This window comes from Eurypyga helias, unplaced genomic scaffold (genome assembly GCF_000690775.1).
Source record: "Eurypyga helias isolate BGI_N326 unplaced genomic scaffold, ASM69077v1 scaffold49809, whole genome shotgun sequence".
Lineage (NCBI taxonomy): Eukaryota > Metazoa > Chordata > Aves > Eurypygiformes > Eurypygidae > Eurypyga > Eurypyga helias.
The window spans coordinates 898-18,416 of NW_010274936.1; the positions used below are offsets into that span (position 1 = coordinate 898).

The window sequence follows — 17,519 nt, forward strand, 5'->3', positions numbered from 1 at the left end:
GGGACAAAAATAAATACAGATTTTGAACCATATTTGCTCTCTAGTGCAGGGGCAGCGAAGACCAAAAAGTTGTATCAGTGTCAGGAAGCCTGACCCTCTCCTAAACTCCATCTGGGTTTAATTTCGGTGTAAATTCTCTACATTTAGGTATGCAATAAATACGTTTTACTGTAGGGGGAGCAAACAGTCCTGCCACACCGTCTGAAGCCAGCAGACCCACCGCGCCGGTTCACCCGAGTGCCCCAGAGCGGATGGAGACAGCCCCCAGATTATGCTGAGCTGGCAGAAATCTCCAGTCGTCTTCTGCTCTTACAGGGCTGCGATTAACACCCTGCAGGCCAGCGGTTTTTTTCCCTTGAAGGTTTAGAAGCCTTTGAAGTCATGATGGATTTCAGCAGAGTATATCTCAGTTGCTCTGGCACCAAGTTATTTTTTTGAGGCTGTTGGCTGTTTCTCTATTGCTAAATAATAGCTAATCTAAAAAAGGAGATGCTGCTTCACATGCCTGCTGAGCTCACAATGTAAAAACTGTGTGTACCATTATCTCAGGGTCATCCAGCCTGTGTTATTGCAGGCTCTGATAAACAGCACTGTAAACTGGGGCACAGGCATCTCCTACTAGGAGCAAATAGCCCAGCAGTGAGATTTGCTTGGGAGAGTTTTGAGTTATTCTTTTGCTTTCTCCCTCAGAGTGACTGTTGGAAATGTTGGTACAGCTGATATTCCTGAGTTCCCTGAGCTATACTGAGTAAAAAAATCTTGCATTCTAGGGTAATGCAAGTAGGTTGTAAGAGACAGCATGGATTTTTAACTAGTTATTAAGGTTGGGCAACAGAAAGACAACTGAATTGGTCATTAAAGCTGTATAATTAAAAAACTGTGAGCAGCCTGTTCTTTGGAGGGACAGATTGAAGTTGTATTTAAGTAGGTAAGCAGACAGCAACCTGTTTCCTGCTCTGTGCATGATCTAGTAGACAGGCCTCGGAGCTGATCTGTATTTGGCCTTTTCAGTAAATAGACGCGTCTCAAAGTCAGTTTTGTTGCTGCAGGGCAGAGGCGTTTTCAGACAGCATGGAACGCTTGGTACTGGCACCTCACGCTTCCTAGCGACTCCGTGCAGAATCTGCCACGCAGATAGTGCCAGACAAATTCAGCCACGTGAGCGATCCAGGACTTGCCACTGAATTTAGTATGCATTTTTAAATGTGAAAAGTAAAGAGAATTTAGCCAGAATTAGAAGGTAGTAGGAAGTGGAACCCACCTAATACCAAAAGGAAGGCTAGCAGTTTGATTAAAACTGTTCTTTCTTTTTTTTTTTCTTTCAACCTTAGTATTAAGCTAATCTCTGCATGTTGGATTTCAGTAACACTTGTTGGACTTTTTTAACTTTTCATGTTTTATTCATAGTGCTAAATATGGCTCATTATAAATGACTCATCTAATACCATGATCCTGCAATGGGATTGTGTCAGTAATCTGGTTTTTTATCCACAGTGGGGGTTCCTGTGGCTCCAGCAGTCCATCCAGACTGAGCAGAGGGCAGGACAGAGGCTGACATGACAACAGAAATTTATATAAGCCAGTGCATGTATGGGAAAAGGAAGAAAAACTGAATGATGAAGATTGAGATAAACCCACAGCAGTTATTAATGTATAATATCGCCGTGTGGCTTAACAGTAATTTCCTTTAAAGTTTGTATTATCAGCAGTTGTGCAAACTACAAGACTTGGAGGTTTAGTTTTGGCTCCTTGCTCATTTAACCATTAGTCTCTGCTGCCATTGCAAGATAAATTAATTGTGTGAAATGTTGGAGAACAGTGTTGAATCATTTACCCTCTCAATCCTCTCTTATCCTGTATATCGGAAGTGTAATTAAGCTGTAAGCAGACTTCGGATGTGAGCAAGTTTGTTGATAGAAGCTCAAGTTGGATTTGTACTTGTAAGCAATGAATTTTTTAATCTTTTTTGCATTATCCCACTGGAACAAATTTCAACAGGGAAAACATCTTCAATTTTACAAAGCAAAAGCTTAATCCATTGAAGTTCTTTTGGTAAAGTGTTGTGAGACTGACCTGAGGTGGTGGATGACCTTTACACAGACCTGAGGTGACAGTTTCAGATCAGGAAAAATGTCAGTGCATTAAGTCAAGTAAAATCGTAGACGTGTTTATGTTAATGTTCACTCTCCAGGTTATCCTCTTCTTAAAGAGATCTTGCTTTGCTTTCTTATTCACAGTCACTGTCAATGCGTTGGAAGGAAAAGACTGCAAGGAGTCTGTCAAGCTGATTGCAGAAAGCACTAATCTCTCAGAAGAGCAACTTGCTTTCCTCATTTCTGGCATGTATACCCTTCTCCGAGAAGCGCTGCGACTCCCTTTATCAACTTTCAAACAAGAAGTAAGTTCTGGGAGTACTTGGAGTCTTGATAAGTTGAAAGTTGCATCGGATGAGAGTTACCATCTAAACCCTATTTGCCAGGGTGGGGAGCTGCACGGAAAAATGTTGCTCCAAGTTAAAGTGCAAGGAATAAACTTAAAAATCTAGAGTTTATTATTATACATGTTGCATAGCTTTACAGAGAGCTTTTGGGGAGAGTATTTAAGCTTTGGGAAAGAGATTCCTGTATCTTTGTCTGCTTCAGCAGCTTGTTTACTGTGCATGGTTGTTTCCAGTCATATTAAAATCCCAAAATAAACCATTGCAAAGTGTTATTTTATTGGCCTCAGCTCTCTGCCTTACCCTAACTGTGTGTTCACACATACTGCTCATTTTGTCCACACTTACAGTTTCTCATATTTGTTTGCCTGCCTTTTGTCATACTTCTGCCACAGAGGAGGGAAGATCTTATGGCCAGTGGAAATTTGGAGAAAGTGCTATTTCTCTTTGCACTATGGATTTTCTGTGTGAATATGTGTACATCTGCCATGTTCCCAACCCCTGTTCTTTCTTCATGGCTATATTCTTTCCCTTTTCCTGGTACTTTACTTAACACCTTTTCTTTTCTCAGTTTATTTTTATGTGAGCAGACCACTTCTGGGCTTGTGCACCTCTCTCTTGTTTAAGACACCGTTTTCACATTTACCAAGGCATACTGGGAGAGTTCATATATGGCAGGAAACATAGTGGAAACAACGCTTTTACTATTCAGAGTTTATCCTTTGCTTCTTGCTTTCTATTGTCATAGTTCAAACATGTTACTGCAAAACATATTTGACAACGAAGGCACGTACTTTACCCTAGAAGAATAATATGTTGTGGAAAGTTACGTACAAAAAAAACCGTCAGGGATGTTGTGTCCTGCAATAAGGCTTCCAAGAGATTTAGGTCTTTAATTAGTTCCTCACAACTTGATTGAACTCTCAGGGAAATTCTTCTCAATATGTAACCTGTCATTTCACAACCACTGGCACTTGAGGGTAAAACTTTTGGGGAGAGGTACCAGGCAAGGAACCCGCAATTAAATCACTAGGAAAGAAATGATCTTTCAAGACTACATTTTCACCTAATCACTCCTAAATTTTCACCTTCCTTGTCTTTCCAGGTTTTTAAGGAAGACCTAAAGGAGCTCAGGTATGCCTGCTTATGCCTGTTTTTTAAATGTTTGTTTTCTCATAACTTACGTAGTTGCTTCCCCAAATCAAGTTTTTACACAACAACGTTGGTGTAAAAATTACCTGTAAATAACACATAATACATCTGCTGCCAAATGTCATGTGAAGCCAAAGGGGAAAAAACAGGTGTTGTGTAAGACTTGATTTAGCACTGAGCATGAGCAGTAAATTTCACAGGCTGGGGACATTGGTCTAATTTAGTCCGTAATGTAGGTTATGCAAATGTGAGTGACCTTCTCTCTGCTATCTCCACCTTGCCCTGCAATATATTTTATCATGTTTGGTAAGACAGTGGTAACATTTCAGAAGCTAAGAAACTGCCCTACTTTTTTTCTTCTTTGAAAGGCCAATGATACAACACTCATGAAATCCTTCCACCTTCTTCAGCTACAATCTCCCGCTCATAAATCCTTCCACCTTCTTCAGCTACGGTCTCCCCTGCCCATCGCCCAAGAAAGCACAGCGTTTGTAACAGACTTAGCCAAATCCTGTATCAGTCTGTTCCCAGGGCCTCTGAATGGAAGTTCATATCCTAAAAGCTGGACATCATATGCTAATAATCCTTATGGTTTTTCCCTTACTCCCATATTCAGTAGCAATGTGAGAGTAACAGCAGTTGATGTTTTCGTCTAGAGAGAAACCTCTGCACCAAGGCCCAAATATTTTAAAATGCTGATTTCCCATAGTTTTTAGCATTCTGATTGTTACCCAGAAGTAGATAGGTTTCTAATTCTGTCTTTTTTCATCTTTATTTTGCCCATTAACCCACAAATTGGCTTTCTTCTCAGACTTTCCTGCAGAGTCATAAGCATAAGAAGTTACTTCATGAGCAACATCAGGCAGGTTAAAGCTGCGGATTTAGACATGCAGTCAGGGTGTAACTGGGGCCACGATGAAAGGTGCCTTGCTGGTTGATAGAGTCTGCAGCTCAGTGCGGGAGTTTGGCCTGCGTTTTGTCTTGTGAGCCAAAATGCGAGCTGCTTCCTCTGCCACGTCATGGAGTTCACACCCAGGTTAAAGTAGGTCAGTAAGGAACTGATGAATTGCTTTTGACCCAGTGGGAGTTGGTGTTTTTTGAGGTGCACACAGAACGTGTTCAGAGTCATTAAGGAATAACGAAGAGCACCGCAAGCTCCATTCTCCCGGGCAGGTGAATGTTGCTGTACTGAGCAGTGGAGAAGGTGGGTGCCCAGGAGTGCCAGGCACTGGTGGGGCTGGCTGTGTGCGCTGGCTCTGTCTAGACATGCAGGCTCCCAGGCCCCTCTCCTTGTCATTTGACCACACTTGAATGCCTCACACTTTTGTAGTTGTGAAGGGTTTTTCTCACTGTGTGGATTATTCATGGAACTATGAAGACACTTTTCAGTCTGGATGATCTTTTTTTATATCTTTTTGTATCCTGAAAAGTCTTTTTTATTGTGTTGTTCTGGTTAATGTGACTGATGTAGCAGCAGTAGTTCAGGTAACTGCATTTGCGTTGCTTGCAGACTTCTATGTTTTATGTGCAGCTCGTTGCTGCTGCATTCCCATGATTGTCACATTACTGGGACTCTTCCTGACCCCCATCTCTGATAGTCTGTTTCCTGTGAGTAACTCTTCACCTTGTGGCTAAACCTTTAGAAGACTAAACAGCTAATTCCACTCTCAAGCTGTGATACTTAGTAAATCAAGTAGCACCTTTACCATCTTCGATTCCTATGAGAAATGTCATTTCCGATGTTTTCCAGTGCTCTTGGGTTTGGAGATGGAATACCTGCTCATTTTTAAGGCATCTACTAATTACATTCAGACACTTATCCTTCTGCAGTGACTCCAGTGGGTCATCCTGTGATCATGTGCATGAAGAACATGTGTAACTGGCTGAACCACAGTGTCTTGGCATTACTCACACCCAGTGTTTGGGCAGGAATTTTGCATTTCAAGCCAGAAAAATGGCTTATTTCCCTTTTTTGGTTGTGTCTTCTTTTGAAAGGTTAACTGAGCCACATTAGCTTTTTTTTCACCTCTCCTGCATTCTATTTTGTTTCCTTCAGTGACACTGAAGATTGAACTAATTACACCCATATGAAGTCTTTAAATTATCAATTTCCTAGTGATGCAGCTGGTCTTTGCTTCTAATTTTGGCAGAGAGAGAGGCTGGGAGACATGCCCACTTCTCATTGATTAGATCAATACTATTGGTTTCACAGGGTTGCCATTCTATATCCCCTATTTCTTGGCCTGACTGGCTGAGCCAGTGAGAATAAATTCACCCTAAACTGTGGGTGCTGTTTTTCCTTTACCTTGTCAGGTTGTTTAATTCCTTTATGGCTCAGGCCAATAACATGGAATTGAGACATCTTCACACCTTCTTCCTTGCCCTTTGAGTCCTTTCCTCAGAATGTTCCTTTGAGAACTAATTGCTCTCTGTAGCTCAAGCCCGAGCCGTGCCATGTTCTGTGTCTGATCTGCTAGTCTTCTGTGTGACTAGTCTTGGGTAAGCTGCTTGAGCCAGGAGCAGAATTGTCTACAAAACCACTACCTGCACAGCAAAAATAATGAAAGCTCCAAGTTAGCATTAATGCTTCTGTTTCAATAACACTTGCTCTTTACAGTCAAGCAAGTATTGTGATAGGTATCATCATAATCATATTACAACCCCTGTTTCCATCTATTCCACTACGTGCAGCGGATATTCAGTCATGGTCAGGACGGGTTAAGTGATACACTTGCACGGAAAGTATAAGTAATGTTTGCAGAAATCGTCTTGTCTCTTCTGAAAGAAAGACAGACACATGCAGCCAAAAAAGCGCTGTCTGATCCCTCCTCCTCACTTCCCAGTTTTCCTCAGATTACTGCCTGGTAATATGAATTCAGTTTTATGCAAACACCACTGAAAAAAGTGTTTTAACCCCACTTCTTCCATTAAGAATTCAAGCTCCAATAACTGTTGTTTCATCTTCCCACTGTGTGAGTTGATGAGTTGTTTTCTCTCTCATCATTAGACACTGTAAGCCCTTTAGGACAGGTAACTTCCTTGTTTGCTTTGATTTTTCTTTGATACACTGCTGTGAATCTCAGGCCACTGGTGAGTAATGTCTCTGGGCACTGATTCATGTTGAGTGCTGGATTTAACTGTGGCAGCAGCAGCAGTAGTTGCTTCTCTCACTTGTCCAACCTGCCTCTCTGTAGGAGGTTACTGTCCCTGTGGCAAAGGCAGCTGAATGGATAGTGTTTGCTCTGCAGTCTTTGTAATTCACAGCCTCATCTATTGAACTGAAAAATCAGCAGCAGCTTGTTTGTAAGGCAACAACAGTGTCAGGGGAATGGTAAAGTAGTGGAGAGGCATAGGGTGGATGGAATATGAGTTAGTCCATTTGAACCGTTCTTATGGTCCCCATCAGATTTATGCTTGGCCTCCCCATGTTAGATATGCTCATTTTGTAAGTTTTCTTAGCTGCAAGGGGCTCAGTTTTTACTTTTGGGGGAACAATTCTTTATCATCTTTTCATTACTTTTCAGGTGAAAGTGAAATGAAATGTGTAGGTTTGGGGTTTTTGAGAGCACATGCTGCTGGCCTGCCTTCTGCACTTGTTGGAGCCAGCAGTAGAACTTTACTGAGAGAAGTTAAGCAAATACTGGGTTCTTTTGAAACTCACTGTTGTCATACTAGGCAGGACAGGAAGTGTAATACAGTTTTTAGGGTTCTTGATATAAAAACCTAGGCTGTCCTTTTGAGAGCCTAGACTGAATCAATACTGGCTCTTACGTAAGAGCTGGTGGCAGGTTGAAGCAATGTAAGGTAGAAAATGTTGACATGTTTTTTGTGTTCTATAACAGATTTTATTTTTGTAGCTGAGGCCACATATTTGTGGTTACAAAACACTGAACTATCTCGTATTGCTCTTCTCTTTAAGGATACCGGAAGATTTCATCACTGACTTCTGCAGCATAGTCTTTGGTAACAGGTTAGTGTATTCAGGTATCGCGCGTTGTGCAGCCAGCGGGGTTGCACAGAGCTCTGCTGACATACGTTCCAGGCCTGTTGAAGGAACAGCAAAATGACCTAAAGTAATGAAAACAAGATTTGTTCCACTGTTTTGGTTCAACACAGCATGATGTCTGTCCTGCATGGCTACAAATGCAGTAAGTAGCTTTCATGCCAATTTTGAGTTTTTCTGTGATCATCACCCATTGGTTTTTGTAACATTCTAGAGCCTCTAAGGTGCATCATTACCTACAGATGAAATATGCAGTGCAGAATTAAGCATTTTTATCATCATTATCATTGCAAGTTGGAGCAAAAGCGCAAGACTTGCATGGTTGAAAGGCAAGCTACGTATGCCTTTTACGTGTGGTGGTTCGTGGAAGCTTTCTCAGATACCATTTGATCGGGTCTAAACGTACAGCTGAATTGGGAATTCACACTGGGTGACTTGATGGCACGTAGGAGATAGCAAGTGCTCTTCCAGCTGTAATTCACTTTGTAAGCAGTACACCGTAGTATCTCCAGAGGAAGTACTAAATCACAAACTTTTTGAACAGCCTATCTCTTTTGTCCATTCTAGGGATTCCTTTTTTCTGTATGGCTTTGTGCTCAGCCATATGTAGCTTATTCTACATCTGGAAATTGCTTGAACTTTTTGCAGATGCAAAACTTTCCACCTCGAAAGGTGAGGTCACTCAGCATACAGCATCACCAACCCAACACTGCTCCACATATTCTGCATGGAATCCTGATAATCATAGTTGTGGTGTTTCAGTCACCCTCACAAAGTCTGAAGGCTGCTACCAAAGTTAAAAATATTTTTCATTTCCTTGGTTAAGATCTTGGCTTAAAGCTAAAGGTTCTTGGCGTAAAAATAAATTCAGCCTTCTCATCTTTTCTTTGCTCTTCTGTTTGAATTATAGGTGTTAAGAATGCAAAATTCATGGTTGCAAAGTGGAAATATTGTTTGCAGTGGAGAAAGAAGATAAATTTAGATGTCATTTGAAGCATGCATGATTGTCTGTTTTCTCCTGTGAAATCACGATGCTGGAAAATTTAGCTTTTTCTCATTTTGAAAGCTGTGATTATCCAGTGTAATCTTGCTCTGTGTTTTGAGACCAGAGAAGAACACCTCAGATTTGATTTCTAGACAGATCTGCTTTTATAATCTTAAATGTAACACTGAATCATACATATGCTTCTTGAGTTGTAAATACATATGATTGTGATGGTAAAAGAAGGATTCGCATCTGATCAAAAATTCAGTATGAGCTAGATAACCCAGAAAAATCCAATTTTAATACTTTTCCTGGCACCTTATCCCATTTTTGCAATTTTGTTCAGGAAAGAACAGCTCTGAAGTAGTGGAAACTTGACATTTGTATTTCTGTGTCCCCACAGTTCTGTCAAGCGATACAGACTGAAAGAAAAGAAAAACTTGCCATACTGACACCACCACATAACTGCATGAAATTAAAACTTTTTTTTAAGGGAAAGAATAACCCTAACTCCTTGCTCTCTGAATATTTATTATAGATGTTCTGCTTTTTTGTTTTTTGTTTGTTTTTTGGTTTTTTTTTTTTTTTTTAATAGCGCAGCTTTAGTTTCTACCAGGAGGGTGCCATTTGTCAGCATTTCACACACACCAGTTTATTCGGTCTCCCCATTCAGTGGCCTGCTAGGCACGTCGTCTTAGGTGCATTGGGAATGTCCAGAATTTGTCTTTAGTTTTGATATTAGGTCAGCTGCTGCTCCAAATTATCTCAGCTTTCATTTTCAAGTGCTCTTTTGCATCCTTTGGCAGATGATGTCACCAGGTGTATCATCCCTTCCACATACAATTTGGATGGTCTCTAGCTGATCCATGGTGCTTTACTTGTTCTGACTTCTGCTTTCTGCACTGTGTGCTGACAGTATATTGCAGCTGCTGGCAGAGTGTTTACAAAATGTAATTATAGTCTTTAGGTTTTGGATAGAAGATCCATTGAGTCTTTTCTGCTCCGTTTTGCTATTCCTCTTAGAAATCAATGGCTTGATTAATAGCCTTATAATTTCTCTGTGTGTGTTGGCCACTATGTGCATTCTGTCATCCTCACAGGATTCTTGCAGATCCAGTTGTGATCTTGTCCAAGCTGGGAAGGTGCTGACAGAAGTGTAAACTAAGCTGTGAAAGCCACAACTCCTTCTGAGGGAATGGCACTGAAGCACAGTCCTGACCAGAACTAAAGTTTTGTGGTTCGGCCACAGAAATCTTACAGCTTAGCTTCAAAGTTTTGGCATCGCTAACCTTTCCCACCACCGCTCACTAGAACATCTTCCTGCTTTCTCTACTCTTTCTCCCCCCAGAATGCTGCTGCTGCACTGGATGGACTCTCTTCCATTGAGGGGACTTAACGTGTCTTAAGGAAGTGGTAGCAGTGTGGCTATTTTTAGGCATTCCCCAAATTAAGCAGCAGCTCACCACTGAGGGAAAGGCCTGTTCTTATTGTTTAATCCTGCTAATGACCATCCTCGACTCCAGCTCCTCATGGTTGCACCCAGCTGTGGTGACCTACTTCCTATCCAGTAGCTGACAGTAAGAACCAGCTGATCTGCTCATTCCTTTACCATAGAGTTAGGAATGTGTGTCACTTCTGACACCACCCAACCCTCCCGAAAAAGGGTAAGTTCTTTCTTATATTGCTTTTGCTAAATGCAGGAGTATTGGAGGGTCTCAGCCCGTTGGTCCTGTGGACCTTATCAATCTTCCTGGGCAGTTTCTAAAAGCACAGCTACCATGCCCGCAAGAATCGGAGCAGGGATGTTAGACTATCATTCCTACAAGCCTTGATTTGTTCAGAGAGGATTCGTTTCTGATGTAAAGTCTGTAATTAGATTATGTCTAGCACCATGGATAAAGGATGTAACATTTCTTATCCTGCCCTTAGCGGGAGTACCGGAGTAGCTTTGATATGTACTGTAAATAACTTCCAGGGACATGGGATGCTTAGCACACAAAAAAAAGGTGGTAAGTAACACAAAATCCAGACTAGCTCCCAAATGGACCAGTTCAGTGACCTCATTCTGAGGATATTTGTGCATATATATCTAAAAATGGGTGGTTGTTATGCCCTTATATCAGATTTGGCTTGTTTACTTACCCAGAGCTTAAGATGCTGTTAAAATTTTAAAGGTTGTCAACCATCTGAAGTTTAATCGTTGTCAACTGTGTTTCCTTATGGAAATAAACTGAGACTTGATCAGCCAGATTCTTCCTGCACTATGAGGAATAAATGAAGTCCGTGGCTTCTTACACATTAGCCTAGACAAAAATCGGGAGGGTCGTGCTGGGGTAGGCAGTGAAGATTATGTAAGGAATTTAGAGTTTGTAAATTACGTTGGATTAGCAAGAACCACTGTGTGATTTCTGTTTTAAAGTATGGTCCAAAGTACACCCTAACGTTACTGGGTTTTCAAACGTTGCTGCTCGCTCATGCTAGATGTTTGCTGCTGAAGGAGCACAGTGACCTTATTCCAACTTCGTTGGTTAAGTCATCTGTCTCGTTCCTCTTGGATCTGCATGAAGGTGAAGATATATTTGCAGATGCCTTTCTATGCCTCACAGTTACATATAATTGAAATAATATGCCAGCTACCGCAGTGACTCTTACTAAACTTCATAGTGACATCAGTTTACTGGAATTAGTCACTTGATCTCTTTTTTTTTAACATGGACCATAGTTAAGCATAGGAAAAGTGGGCAATCTGAGCAGAGTTTGATTGTTGTTTCCTTTATGAATTTGCATTTCAGTCTCCTGTTTCTGATTTATTCTGTAGGCGTCCTGCTTCCGAAAGCACAGCTCTGACACGAGGAAGTAGGCTACCAAGTATCCAGGACTTGAAGTGGAGAGTGGACGTAGCTATATCCACAAGGTATAAAAGAGAATCCTGTATGACCCTAGAAATTAATTTGCCCAAGGTTAAACTCACTTCTTGTGCTCCTTAAAAATGTTAACAGTGTTAAAATGGATCTTGCTGTTAGGGATTGGCACGTAGCATTGAACAGTCAGGTACGGGGGGGTTGTCTGAACAGTGTGGGAGTCAGTTTGTATCCAGGCTACTGCTGTACATACACGTGGACCTGCCAAAAGGCTGCTGCCTTCACCTTCTACTACTGATACTTTCTAGCTCCTTATTTGTTTTGATCTCTAAAGCCTCTGTACTAGAAACATTTCACTCCAAGTCTGAGTCTCTCTTTCAGTATTTTAAAACTTAATGGAGCTGGTGCAATTCCACAGGTCCTCAGAGATGTTGGAATAAATCAGGTAGATTGAGCCATACGCAGCCAGCCAAGCTCTCAGTTTCACTGGAGCAGGGGAGGGAAATCATCTCTTCAGCTTCTCAAGCAGACTGCCATTTGTACGTTGGACATGTTAAATAAAATGACTTCCCATCACCTGTAGTCTGCTGTGGATTCTACAGAGAGAGGCTTCAGAACAGCACCTTCACACTGCCATAGTTGTGCGATTGCTCAGGGTTCTACCTCCTGGTTTCTTTCAGAGAACAGGACTAAAGGCCTTTGCGATCATCCCGTCCGTGCCTGCAGTGAACAGCTTCTTGCCATCTGCCACAGCAGAGGCAGCAGGGGGATGGATCTTTGGCTAGAGCCAGAAGGAAGCAGAAACCTGTTGTCTGTGCTGTTCCTGGGCTTTGTCTAGTTCTAACCAAGATGGAGCAGGGTGAAAGAAACTGGAAGATGATCCAGTATTTGTCAGTAGCATGGATTGTTAGCATGAGTGACTTCATGTTGCATTCATGAATACCTGCATCTGAGGGAGAGTGCAGTCTCGTTGCTGCCATGGCTGAGAGGCCCGTGGGCAGTCCCGGACAGTCTTCGTGAAATCAAGCAAAAGAGGCTCCCAAGTGGAAATTGCGATGGTGCAAGGCAGTAGTTCGGGTGACTCTGGGACGAGCAGTGCTGTGAGCGCCACACAGGTGTCGCTATGCAGGAAAAATCTGTACCTCTATGAGAGCAAAACGTACAGATAAACACCCTCGGGCACGATGCTTGCAAGCTGCAGGCAAATCCTATGATTTGTTTTCCAAACAATACAGGAGCAATACATTCTCCTTTTCTATTTTCCTTCCTCTTACTTTCCAGTCAACCTTCCCCCTGGGAATTCTTGTTTATCATGCAGCAGCAGCCTCTGCGAAGAGGTATGGCTTCTGGCCGTAACGCCTGTCGGTACCTGAGCGGGTTTTGGCAACAGCAGTTGATGGAAGCTGCAGGAGCATGACTCATTTCCCCTCTTTGGATCATCAAATAAAATAACAACTCACAAATTTAGGATGACGACTGGACTCATTCCCCAAATGAGATGGCAGTTGAACGTATGAAGGGATGGAAAGGATTAATGCGACGTGGTAAAATGACTAAGAAAACTGCATTATTACTAGCAGTACTTTGTCAGCTCTTATCCCTATCATAGTGCCTCTAAACTGATTATTATATAAAATGAAAATGCTCCTAAACTTGCAGTTACTAAACTATTAAAATGGTTAGTCTCAATGCTGAGGTAAATTGGACAGGACTGCAGTGCTCCTGAGTTGCCAACCAGCCAGGTACAGGATTGTGTGGTTGGAATTGCTCATGTTCTGTGTAAAGCCTACATGAACATCTTAAATTGCTAATGTACAGTGCTGTACTCATCACGCTGCTGATGGCTATTGCTGTAATACTAATAATGTAAATAATTGCAGTTCACTGGCCCGTGCTCTTCAACCATCCATTCTAATGATGATGAAGCTTTCAGATGGGACAGCTCATCGCTTTGAAGTAAGTCTGATTGCCATATAAATCAAAAAGAAACCACTTGAAGTACTTTTTAGGAAGTTGAATTACTACTTTAAATATTAAAGCTTTTGTAAACTGTGTTATCATGGGTTGGTTTGCTTTGGAATCTTTCATGTTCAGCGTAGCCGCATACAACGCATAATGAAACACCGACCAAAACCACTTCATACGTGGTTCCTACACACATTTTGATGAATCCCAGTTTGTTAGAAGAATATTAATTACTGAAAAGCAAGAATATTACTGAAAAGCACTGCTGCATAATATCTGCTTTGATTAAAATTACAGATTTGTTATCAACTGTAACATTCAGACCTGATGATGGCTCTTGGGGGCAGGAAAAAAACCCTGGGGTATTTTATATGATGTATGATACACTTCTAAACTCCTGCATTTGATATAGAATGGTAACTTTTTCTTCCATGGCAGAGGCAGGTTTATTCTCGTTTTCTTCAGTACAGTTCTTGCTGCTAGACGGAAAACAAAAACCCTCTTTGCTGTTTACCTCAGAATTAGTCAGTGGCAGTATTTATGACACTGTACGTAAAGGCTTGCCAGAAGATGGCATAAACTCGTCCATGTTTTTAACCTTTGAAAAGGAATGCTGTTTGTTCTATAAATACCGTGGTGGTGCGTACAGGAATCCAGTGCACAGCAGGCATTGTTGCATTTGAACTCTGTAAAGATTGTGGCTTTGGTTCCTGTGTTAGTAGCAGTCTGGAGGAAGCACCAAAGCGCTGTGGGTTGCAAGAGGTGAGCTGATTTTACTGTTACAATGCTTCTCAAGAGGGCAGCTATCGGGGAAGGCACAGATTCTGTGCTGCATTGCAAAGTGTTGAGGGTGTCACTTCACAGAAGATCAAATTCACCCCGCTGTGGACAGCCCAGCTCAGAGCATCCCGTACGCTCTATTTGAGGTCTTTCATGGAACTTAAACGATGCCATGGACTTCAGGTTAACCCTTTGCAATAGGTTAAGTTTCACTTTTGAGAATAAAAGCTAGTATATATTCTTTACTATTCAAATTTGGGCCTTTATTGCCTGGTATAGAACGTCAAGTCTTGGTTGGTGGCATTGTTCCTGGCTGGTTTGGTTCGGTTTTAGTTTTTTTTGTTGTAAGTCTGTGGAAGACCCTTCGCTGTTCTGCAGTGGAGATGTTGGTGTACCTGTCCAGTATGCACAGAAGTGCAGATATCTGATAGCAAACAATGTGCTTCTCTTAGAATCAGCTCTTTGCTGCTGCTTAGGTGTGAATGCCAAAGGTCAGGCTGCAAACAAGGTTTCTGTACCCATCTTCCCACAGTTAGGAGCTATTTGGGATAAACCTGTGTTTTGGTTTAGGGTACCATGTGAAAGCAAGTATAGTCCTCACCTCTACAGTTTCCCTTCAGACACGTTCAGAGTGTCCTGATAACTAGCAGGGCTTATGTAAGATGGCAAGTCCAGAAGATAATTCTGTTATGAACGGGTTTAAAACGTGTCTGTATGTCACAGGGAGAAGTTCCACTCTTTGGTCTCTTGGGTTTGGTTTTTTTACAATGAATGTTTTTTTTGAAAAGCAGTGGGAATTGCAGCGTTTTGAGTCTAGTTGTATATATGTCAAAAGCGAAAAGGGCGTGATGCAGTTACATGCATTTCTGATGCATATGGAAAATGCAAATCAGATGTTGGGTTCTTCTCACATAACTGATACCTGTGCCACAGCAGGCAGAAGGATGACAAGGGACTCTGTCAAAAGAACCACGTGTCTCCGATGTAGTCAAAGAAGTAGAGTGAACTAGGCAGCGCTCTGCAGAGCAGCCTGGGACCAGCTAGCCTGCTGCAGGTAGTCAGGCAAGGACGCGCATGTGCACTGCACCAGTGTTACCTGTGTCACCCAGCCTGCGCCTGTGCTCAGGTGTGCTTCTTTGCCTTAACTGATAATGGACTTCCCTCCGTTGGCTTCTCAGGCTCAAAGTGATAAAGGGGAGTCCATGAGTCCCCTGCACAGTTGAGAAAGTTTTGTGTATTTAATCAAAATCTTTTGCCTTCCATGTATAGACAATGCCCAGTCCTCTTTGCTCTTGGGGTTGCTGCCAGGTCTCTTGCTTTGAGGTGCAATTCCTTTCTCCTCCAAGTCTGGAAAAGCAGACTATCTGGAATTTGTTGCTAGGGAATTCTGTAGGCTCCACAACCTTCCAGCTGTCTCTGTCTTTCCTTCCAATCCAGGACTGTCTCACTTCACCACAGCAGCCATCAGTTTACATCCTGGACTACTGCCTTTCTCACATCAGGCAGTATAGAAAATGTGCTGTGTAACTATTATTTCTGTTTTTTTCCCACTCTCCTTTTTCACACAGGTGATTTACTTGAATTAATTGAATTTTATTAACCTCAAATTCTTTGTCTTAAGTCTAAGAAAAAAACCCAAAATTTATTTTAAGAGCAATTGGGCTGACAGTGGGGCACGCTCTAGTCAGAGTTCCTAAGATGTTTTTGTTTTCTAACCTGAATATTCTGTTTCAGGTGCCAGTTGCAAAGTTTCAAGAACTGAGATACAACGTTGCCCTTATACTGAAGGAAATGAATGATTTGGAGAAAAGGAGTGTCCTGAAGATCCAGGACTGAATGCTCTGAAATCAGGAGTTTATGAAACAGGTCTGAAACCCTCAGCAAAGCAGGGGGACCATCACCACTTTGCCTGACTGAACTGCAATGTAGCATTTAGCATTTATTTTATGCTGTAAATATTTTTTCAATTCAAGTGTTAAAAAGCACAAGCCCTTTTCATAAGACTTAAGAAAAACAAAAAATATATCTGTGAAAAAGAATAATGCTGTTTGCGAGCATTTTTGCATGATTCATCAAAACATTTTTTAAGAACTGTCTTAATAGATGTAAGTCATTTATTTCTGATTATGATTCATAACTCTAATTATTTTTGAAAGCCTGCTACCAGAAGCCCCATCAGTGTGTATCATAAGAAAGCTCTGCAATATCTCAAATAAAAGACAAAATTAAAAAAACCCCACTCCTGGACTCTAGTACAACAAATGAGATCTTGAGTTTTGAGATCTTCAGTAAAATTGCTGTCGGGCTTCTCACTGAGGGATGGAGGTATAGCTACAGCTACTCGAAGGCTGATCTTGAAGAAAATCAGAAGTCTGTGGATCAAGAAAGAAGTATCGACTGAGCCGCCAGAACTCATTCCATGGAATTGCAGAAGTGGAAGGGTTCAATCTGAGTCTTTATCTGGCTGAACAGAATGGGCTGACTAGCAGTAATCTCACAGGTTTCTAGCTGGAAATGCCTGCCTCTTGTTTCATGTATTTCCTGTATGTTCGATGTGAACGGAATCACTGGACTTATTCCTGGGCAGAAACCTTGTAGACACTAAAACTGTGTAGTCGTTAGTAGTGCAGGTCTGACCCCTCTGCGATGACAGGCACAGGTATGAGGATACCCAAGCCCTCAGGTCAAGAAAGCAGTTAAGAACTTCCCCGAATTGGTCAAGCAGTTGGACTTAAATGAGCATTGCAGGTCCCTTCCAACTGAAATAGAATATTTCAAGTCCCTAAGGGTTTTGCCAAGAAGGGATGTGACGTGCAGAAACAAACCCTACAACTCACGGAGAGTTACAAAGCAGGTGTGTTTATCACAGCGCCGGGTGCAAGGGGGATAGCTCCACCTCACTTGCACACTTTAATGCTTAAGTAGATTCTTTATATAATCAAAAGTGTTCCATATACATGACTCTTGGTTACATATTCATTATATTTCCGAGAATAGGGTAGGTTTATTATAATTAGTTCTAAGAAATCATTAGCATATGTCACACCCTGGAGTCCTCCTCTTTGCATCTGCGTAGTTTACTCTGGTGGTCACTTTAGGTGGTTGTTGGGATGAAGGCTGCAGGTCTTCCTCACAGTGCACTTTTCACCCCCTGCCGTTCTTGTTGCCAAGTCTTTGTTTCCTACGCATGTGGTCAGGCGAAACTGGGCTTTTACTGGATCAGTGATTCGTACAAGACGAATGGTTTGTATAGGACGCGATTAAAATCACAGGGAGTGTTACAGGACAGCTGGGACAGAGCGTAATGGTTACAGAACAAAGCAAAAGTAATTATAG

General features: G+C 41.8%; 1 protein-coding gene across 1 annotated transcript; it reads left to right on the forward strand.

Annotated features, from left to right (window-relative positions):
- Positions 1 to 2,191: 2,191 nt before the first annotated feature.
- On the forward strand, positions 2,192 to 16,370 carry LOC104504419 (COMM domain-containing protein 5-like; the record flags this gene model as incomplete). Its single annotated transcript, XM_010159937.1, has 6 exons — positions 2,192 to 2,398; positions 3,543 to 3,571; positions 7,509 to 7,559; positions 11,396 to 11,491; positions 13,319 to 13,394; positions 15,918 to 16,370. Coding segments are annotated over 6 exons (561 nt in total), but the record flags the coding sequence as incomplete, so codon positions are not given.
- Positions 16,371 to 17,519: the final 1,149 nt, after the last annotated feature.